Genomic DNA, 9,233 nt, shown 5'->3' with positions numbered 1-9,233 from the left:
ATAATTTCAAATAGCTAGAAACTGCCCATAGTTACAATATTACCATAGTAATAGTACCATATTATCATAGTAGCCATGAACATGGCCGCTGTTTAACTTGGGGGGGAAAAATGTGTTTAAATTACATGTTCACTATTTCAAAAAGATAATCCAAATTTATACTTCTAATAACTTCTTCGCAAAACTTTTCAAATGTTCTTTTAATTCTAATATTGTCTTCCACCATGGTTTAGTGGTGGACTTGGCAGAGCTAGGTTTATGGTTGAACCCAGTGATCTCAGAGGTCTGTTTCAACAGAAATAACACCATGATTCTTCTATTCCCACACTGATTTCAAATTTCTGAAGCCCTCTGAAGTTCTTTCAAGTTATATTGCTCATTCCTTTCTCCTTTTCATCATATTACCTCTCTTGAGCCTCTATCAGCACATCCATCTCTACTTTCTCCCCATTGTGCCTTGATACAAAGCAATCCCCAATCAATCACTTCAGTATGCTACCGTTCTCTTCCTTCAAATTCCTACTTAATGTCCAATTTTACCTATATAAAATCATTCTGCTACAGCCTGAGAAGTAGGATGTGACCAGTTATGACTTAATTAATTAACATGCAGCATTTGTCATCTTATATTACATGTTCTCAGAAGAAATTAAAAAATGCTGTAGAATTTAATTTCCACGCCTTCCAGGCACTAAAAAGAAAGTGCTTCCACAGAAAATTGAAAACCAGGACAGCAGTCACAAAGAGATGTTTTTATTATTTTTTTAGGAAGAGGAAGAAAAATAAAACACATTTTGGGGTACAAATGGGAAGATACTGACAAGTGAGGAATGCCTACTGGAACTGCAAATACTATATTTTCCTTGAGTTTCTTTACATTCTGGAAATGGTATCTTTCTGCAAAGCTCATATACCAAAAGTGCAGCAAATGCACCTTTTGTTGAAGTCTAGCTTTATACCAGAACAGCAGTTAATGCACTGCTCCCCTCACACTACTATTTAAAAGACAGAACTTTGTTAATATTGATACTACATCTATTGTGATATTCCTTTGCTCTGCAGTTGTATTGTTATTACTAGCTGGGGAAAAAAAAAAGAACTTTTCACTATGTGAACCAAATAAAAATTCTTCAGAAACTGTCCACGTACAAATATCAGGGGTCTTATAATTGTAAAGAGAGGAGTAATGCTAACACTTAGTAGCAGTTGTATTTTAGCAACTCTTATTTGAAACAATGTTGTCCCAGATGGCTGAGTATAAATTTTGGGAGGAGTACTGAACTCCTACATGATAGCTAGCAAGAAGGAGATGAAAATTTTAGGGGGGAGTAAAAGATAAAATTTAGCCTTCTTGAGACTAATGCACAGAAGCATAAGAGTTGTCATGCACAAGCTAAGAGAACACTTCAGCCATTTTTTGTGTCAGTAATTGATCCTTCATAAGGCCCTAGAGCATATGCACACAAAAATTTACAGTTCTGTTAATGCCTACTTGCTGTATATCTTTGACCCTTGCAATTTGATGCTCTCAGTTTGATCTCTCTGCAGCTGAGAAAATGACAAGACTTATTCCTCATTCCTTACACATTGGAACTGAAGCTTCTGTAAATCCCCACTCCCCCAAGCAAAAGATTTGTGACAACACATCAATGTGGGACTTCCTGACCTGTCTGAGAAACCAGTCATGTATCAGCAGGAACTATGCATTCTAGTTGCCTGAATTAGCTGAAAATTCTGCTGAAATAGAATTTCAAACAGAATTTTAACTGACAAAGTATTTGATATAAGATCAATATTTACCTTTTTTACATTCTGATTTTCAGAGGCCATCAGGTGCTTATATTCTATATGGGTTTTATAAAATCATTAATAGTGTCTATAATCTGAGGTAGAAGAGCCCAGAAATGTGTATTTCTTTATTTATTTTCTACTTAATCCTCCATATAAAACTACAAAATGGAAAGAGCATATGCTCACCTGCTTATATAGGAAGAATTACTAGCTAAAAACTATAGTATCAAGAAAGTAAACATTGTTATTATGTGAGGCCAGCAGCATTCCATCCATTCTTCCATCTTGAATTATAGTGCAGACAATTCAAACCAGGTTAAAAATCACATTGCCAACATTGTTTAAGGTACTTATTAGAAATGAATGCATAGTCACAATATAAAATTAATAACTTTTAGATATGATGTATAAAAATTCCTCAATACTTCTCCATAGGGAATCTAAGCACTAAGTTAAAGCAAATTTAATTTTGCTGTATCTACAGTATTGTCATTACTAAACGCTTATTTTTTCAGAGCAATTAGAAATCCAGAGTAGCCCATTTTCCCCAAAGGTGAGCCTTCACTTTCACAAAGTGTAGAAAAAGCTTTTTATAAATTTATATTGCTGGTTTGACATAGTATTTTTTCAAGAATGAATATAAGTAATAATTCAAAATACATTCAACATGTTTTTCCAAGCATTTACATCTCTTATGAAAAATCTTTTTAATATAGCTTATTTATGAAATTGACATCCAAGTGTCAAAATTAGCATGAAGACTTAAATTTTCACACACTGAATTGAGGATTCCATCTGCCTTAGGGCACTTGGAATACTTTTTACCCTGTAAGAATGTATATAAAAGTATAATTACGTACGATTAATGCTAGATTTTCATGCCTAGGACTAGTATAATGTTAAGCTTGTAAGAAATACAAAGTTTTCTACTAGTAACAGAGACATTTTAATGTCAAAAGATTAAATAATCAAGCAAGACTAAATTTATTTACATCATTATCTATGAATAAAAGTCTAATGTATTGAATAATAACATATTCAAATTACAGCTTTACAACTCACTGCTCCTAATGTAAGAATATTAAGTAAGGTAGCCTGTAGTTACTACACAAAGGAGAATAACTGTTAAAGTATTAGAAAAATTAACTTCAAATTCATATTGAATGTTATTGCATTTTTCTTTAATAAACCTTATTGATTAACTACTAAGGAGTATTAAGCAGGAAATACATTGAGATACTTTGCCAGATGCTAGAATTTACTTCCATATTTAACAATGATTAAGAAGGAAAATTATTTAGTCTGTTAGTGTCTTTGTAATTGTTAAGTGAGTGAGTATTTTATCTAATGCTCTTACTACAACAGGCAAAAATAAACATGATGAAAGTGAAGACCATTCTACTCTGAAGCAACTTCTGAACAGAAGCTTGGGAACTAAGCCTACAGTGGAAAACATATTCCCAAAGTAAACAGAGATTGACCTCTGCCCAGCATGTTTTCTATAAGAATCAAGCATTACAAATTCGGGTTTTGTATAAAGAACACCAGCCAACAAATCTCTGCTACTTCCTACTTACAAGGCCAAATTTAAAAACCATTTCCAAATTACTCACAAAACTGATTGTACTTCAGAGTTCCTATAAGACTAGACATGATGCTAACAACATAAAAAGGATCTAACTGAAGATACAAGCATGGCTTACACTTGGAACCAAAAATAACTCATCTGCTCTATTTACAAGTATAGTCACTGAACAAAATCAAGCTGCAAAATATTGAGGTTTTCTCATTTTTATTTTAGCCAACTTCGTAACAGTTAAAACAGAAACTGGACAACACTTCTCTGTTAGAGGTAAGTAAGATTTAGAAGACTAAACAAGGATGCCAGCAGTGTTTTGACTTTGGTTTATTTCTTAATATAAAATAAAACACATTGCTTTCATCTAGTCTATAGTATGCAACTAACTCAGAGTCTGCCATTTTCCAAAAGGTACTGAAGTAGGAGGAAGCAATTTGGCCTCTCATGGCTGAAGAAGCAAAGGCTGTGTGTACATATTACTGAGAGCACCCTATACTCCTTCTGACTTTCTTCCAAAACTCTGCTTAAAGCTCTTCTTTTCTGGCATGCTGTTGAACAGTTGAAAAAGCTCTGATAATAGGCTTCAGATCCACTCAAATCAGTAATGCAGACCAAATAGTAAGTCATTATTTGTTTTCTGACATTCAACCATTTCTTGTCATAATACTATTTATTTTTTTTGCTATCCTACCAGTGGGACCTTATCTATGTTTGCTAGGTATACTACAGCCAAGAGAGCTTAAGAAAATTAGTTCCTCCTCAAGTTTGCTGCTGTACAAACACAGATAGTCCATCCATTCCCAGGAGTTTATTTTATATAGGAATTCAAACTACAAAATGAAGTTATGGATGTAAAATTAAAAAAAGGCAAATTTATCTTCAATTTAGCACAAGCAGTCTAACTATGACTTAGTGTGCCTCAGAATGTTGCCTTTTCCTGAAACAGACTAAGTGCTGAGAATAATCCTTAACTCACCTGTACGAAGCGCCTTACAATGCAAAAAATTACAATGCCTTCCCTCTGAAAGTTCTCTGTTGGGATGAATGACTCAAACTGGGGACATCATTGCAATCTTAATGCTTTCACAGAGGGAAGACCTGTAATGCAGGAACAGGACTGACACCGTTTTTGATATAGCAAAGCTAACAGTTTGATGTCATTGCCTTTCAAACACTGGCAGTTGAGACCTACCACTGGCACATGCAAATTTATGCATGAGGTTTTCACAATTAGCATGCATCCCTAAAGACATCAGTGAAACTTTGGCTTCTCAGTGGAGCCTGTACTTTTTGAAAAATAAACCAGTCAAATAAATTGCAGGCATTAGTTATTCTGATATTCCAGATATCAAATTTGCAGTCAAAGGTCTTAGTATGTTACAGGCATGTAGCATAATGCCAGTGTCATGGAAATTGGGAACAAGTTGATACTTTTGACATGTTTTGACTTCATAGTTCATTAGAATATATTTTGGTGTTCATTTACCTTACACTTCAGCAAGATTTTTCTACACACTTTCAGTTTTTGGACAGCTACGGATGGCTGCGTTACAAATACCTTTAAAACATCCTCTCCAAGCTTGGTTGGCTTGTTAGCAAGGACAAGAAAAATAAGGGAGGGGGGAGGGAGTGGGGGGGAGGCACAACAAGTCTTCTAATACTATAAAACAGAAAATGTATGAATACTAATTATTCTTGGTTTCAATGTTTACAGCTTTACACATGAGAACTGCTGGACAACAGCATTATCTCAGTTTACCATATTGAGGGTACTTATGCCAATAAGAACATATTTTCTAAGGCCAATAGAAAGAAAATGGGAAGGGGGGAATATACCAATTATTTCAACTGTAGAGTTTCTAGTACGTCATTATTTTCAGAAGGAAAAAAAAAAAAGATGGACTATATTTCCCTGATGACAGTTTTTCAAGATACAGACATAAACAAATCATAAGTGTTAAATATCAGAATGTAGAGAGACAGTGGCAAAAAGTCATTATTTGGAACCCCTATGATAAGAATCATGTTTGCATTTAAGAATATCTTATTGCATATAATTCTCAAAAATAACAAGACTTCCAAATCTACAAGCCTCTTATTAGAGGTATCTTTATCACATTTATGAAATGCATCAACATGAAATTATTCACTTCCATCATGGCTGCTAGGAAGACGTAATGCTGTTCAGTGGGAGGTTCAAAGCATCTGCTGTGAAGAGCACAGGAGTTGATAAGCAGTGACAATTTATACTCCCATTGATTTTGTAGAACGCAGAGAGGAAAAAGAAAGAAACGTTTCCACTCAAGATGCAGAAGGATGAAAATCAGAACATATGAATTACATTTATAGTTGCTGAAACACTACAATTAGAAAAAACAGTCCAGATGACCTGGAATTGATATCCATAATATCAATTAAACACATAGTAGGTAGATGATGATAAATTGAAGAAAAAACAAAGAGAGAAGTATTGAGTTACACTAGTATTGGTCAATATATGTCAAGTGCAAAGTGCAAAACTTAAAGAGAGAGACACGATTTCATAATCGTCCCTATACGTCACTATCATTCCAACATCTGCATTCCAGAACCCCCAAAAATTCAAAACTGAATGTTTTTTTTAATTTCCCCCTGAATTGCAATTTTTCATCAAATTCTAAATATATTTTAAAAGCTGTCAGAATCTAAAGAGGGAGCATGACATCTTGACACAACAGGTATGGTCGCAGAAACTAAGCAACATCCCCTTTCACACCACTAAGGAAAAATACATATGATTTGTGAGCTCTTAACATTCTCCTGCCACTGTCTGTGATAACAGCTGGGTACCACTAAAGGGAAAAAAGGCTGAACACATGGCATTGTAAATGGGGGGTGGGGGGTAAGTAGTGTTAGCTGTTGTAATCACACTATTAATCACACCATTTTGAGTGGCTATTGGTCATTCAACTGCTCATCATATGAACAATGAGGACATAGTTTATCAATAGCAACACGTTCTTTTAATATACAAAAATTATTCACTTTTTTTTTCTCTGCTTTTTTTTCTCTCTCTAATTAGAATTTAGGGATTTTGAATTTCACACTGTTTCTTCAAGCAATATCATCTGGTAACAATTACGTATTTTGATTCAGTGGTCAAACAGTTCAATTCACTTGCTTTAAGAAAGAAAAGAATGCTTTTCTGACTTTAAAAACCAGCATGTCTTCTATTTCTAAGTGTAAGCCACCCTAAATAATTGGAACTATTCAATAAAAGTATTGATTTTACCTTCAGGAAAAAAAAAACCAACCCAAACCAAAACAGAAAAACTGAACTGTCTTGTACTTTCCCTTTATTTCAGACATTTGCAAATAACAAAATTCAGCTGAAGAAACTGCTGAAAACACCAACCAGACAATAATCTATTTATCTATAAACATAAGTATGTATACATACGGAGGGGGCACATATATCCTCCCTTAGTGTTTTCATGACTATCTACTGTGCATCTAGATCACATCAAGACCATAAACAATTCAAAGCTGCGTTCTGTCTAAATAGGTCACTTATAATGAGAAAGCACGACATTTACATGTAGGAAGCAGATTGATCAGGGAGCAGAAAAACAGAATATGGCATCAGTGCAGAAAAATATGCCTTTACAGGCAATTTATATTAAATAATTTGGCAAGTTCCTATAGTCTCCTCAAAAATGGAAGTGAATTCACAATAAATGTAAGATGAAAAGTATAAATAATTTAACATGGCAAATATTCATTAGGATCACCCTTTGTGCTTGCAGTAAAGTAAAATGAAGAAACCCTTGGTTCCTTTCACTTCTGTCATGTCGCTTGCACAGTATAACACTTGAGTGAAAAGACTGAAAATGCTGTATCTCCCAAAGGTCCTCAAATTAATAAATAATCTGCAATCAGTTTAAATTGCACATTTAAGTGCCAACAGATCCCGTAACATTCAGTTATTTTCAATTTGACCAGAAGCAGTGGAACAGAAATGCTCTGAACATGCTGTATACATCTTGCTAAAGCAATTTCAGCTGCAACCTGCAAAATTAATTTCTGCAAAATGCAAATCTGTGTGATGCAAATATTAGAACTACAGCAAGGCTCCTTCGGCACATTGCAAGACCAAAGCGGAAAAAAGGCAGAAGGAAATTTCAATATTGCCTAAATATATACAAAATACACCCTGCGTCTTTGTTCAGCCTGGATTCTCATGCAAGGTGTAAATACTGGTTACATTGTTAGATATCCAACTGCAACCGGCTCCAAATATTCTGTGAGTAGCTCTCTCATAGTTCACACTAGACTCCCTTGACCCGGCTAGACAAGCGTGAAAACACAAAATAAATGAAGGTTAACAAAGACTGGTCTGGGAAGCAGGCTGCATTAAATGCTCGCAACATTATTAGTATAGATGCAAAATTCACTGCTTAGATTCTTTTACTACTAGATATCAGATGACAGTCACTATATTAATGTTAGGTTCTATTGCAGAGAGACAAATGAAGTAAATTATATGAAAGAAATCTTTCCCCATCTGCCACATAAGGATATTTCCTAACCTTACAGCATGCTGCTAAAGCAAATAAGAACTGCAAAATAATTATCTCCATGCAAAGAAAAAGCAATATTAACACAATACCTTTCTGTGTTTGTCCCTCTTCCATATTCTCTTCCATGGCTACCTTTCTTCACTAGAAACAGCTACAGAGAATTAATCAAAAGCTTCAGTCAGATGTAGGAAAAAGTGTGGATTTTTTTTTCCCTGGGAAGCTCCAACAGCAGAGGCTTAGGCAAGTCCTCAGAGCTTAGCTAAGGCTCCCTCACTCTCCTTGTTTGCTTGGAGACAGGCTGTCAAGTGTAATTTCATTCAAATTACTCTTCCGTGAAGATTATCAATTTTTCTTCTCAAAGCTGCCCATTGTGTACCACTGTAAGCAGGTATTCAAATGAACAGCCTGTGAATTTTTGGGGGAAATTTGGTCTGAGCCCTTCTGGCAATGACACTGATTCATAAGCCTCACTTTGCATATAAAATGGAGTAAAGAAATTGAGGTTTCTATTGAAATCTGTGTTTTAAATTGAAAACAGGCTGTACTGAAAACAGATGGAGGGGTGTCCTCCTAACGGGAAGCAGACCACCAACCCATAATTCCCCCTATTTGCTACTGAAGTGGGAAAGCCCAAATGCCTGTGGGTTCTTTATGCTGTATTACTTGTCTTTCTCTCTCTCTCTCTCTCCCTCTCTCCCTCTCCCTCTCTCTCTCCCCCCGCCTCTCCCCCTCCTCCTGTATCAGCACATTTAAGAATAATATGACTCTTCAATTCCCTTCTTCTATATCCATATCATCTGAAATGAACAACAAATATACATTATTACCCTTACAATATTCAAGAAAGGTCTTTATAACTACCATTTTGTACATAACTGTGTGTTTGTATACACATACAAGCACGATTTAACATACGACATTAATCCCTGCAAATTATATGTACCCTACACATTATCTGTCAGCCTTACAGTAAACAGGAATTTAGAGGCAGTTCAGAGGTTTAAAGCAGTATTTGCACCAATTCTTTCTCTGATTCCTAATATCCCAAATTAGCTGTACTCTTCAAATCCCTATTTAAATAACTGGATCTTCTTAAAATGGTGAAGCACCACATGTGGATATGCACATGAGGAAGCACATAGGAACACACATACTGTTAGGAATCTAGTCAGGAAAAGCATAGGTTAAATACACTGTGAGGGCACCTACTAATTTGGGGAGCTCTGCAGCCTGATTTGGAATGCAAATTGGAAGCTGCAGTCTAGCAATAAATTAGCATTTTTGTATATTGGTCTACAGAGTAA

General features: G+C 35.1%; 1 protein-coding gene across 1 annotated transcript in view; it reads right to left on the bottom strand.

Moving 5' to 3' along the window:
- Positions 1-8,558, bottom strand: part of GPM6A (glycoprotein M6A) — a 121,940-nt gene extending 113,382 nt beyond the window's left edge. The window contains exon 1 of the mRNA XM_009075254.1: positions 8,019-8,558. Within this exon, the coding sequence (XP_009073502.1) occupies positions 8,019-8,055 (37 nt within the window). The 5' untranslated portion in view covers positions 8,056-8,558. The remainder of the gene's footprint in view (positions 1-8,018) is intronic.
- Between the last annotated feature and the right edge of the window lie 675 nt (positions 8,559-9,233).

The sequence above is a fragment of the Acanthisitta chloris genome, unplaced genomic scaffold (assembly GCF_000695815.1).
Source record: "Acanthisitta chloris isolate BGI_N310 unplaced genomic scaffold, ASM69581v1 scaffold6825, whole genome shotgun sequence".
Classification (NCBI taxonomy): Eukaryota; Metazoa; Chordata; class Aves; order Passeriformes; family Acanthisittidae; genus Acanthisitta; species Acanthisitta chloris.
Note: the sequence above shows the minus strand (reverse complement) of the source record. Positions and strands in the feature narration are given on the sequence as shown.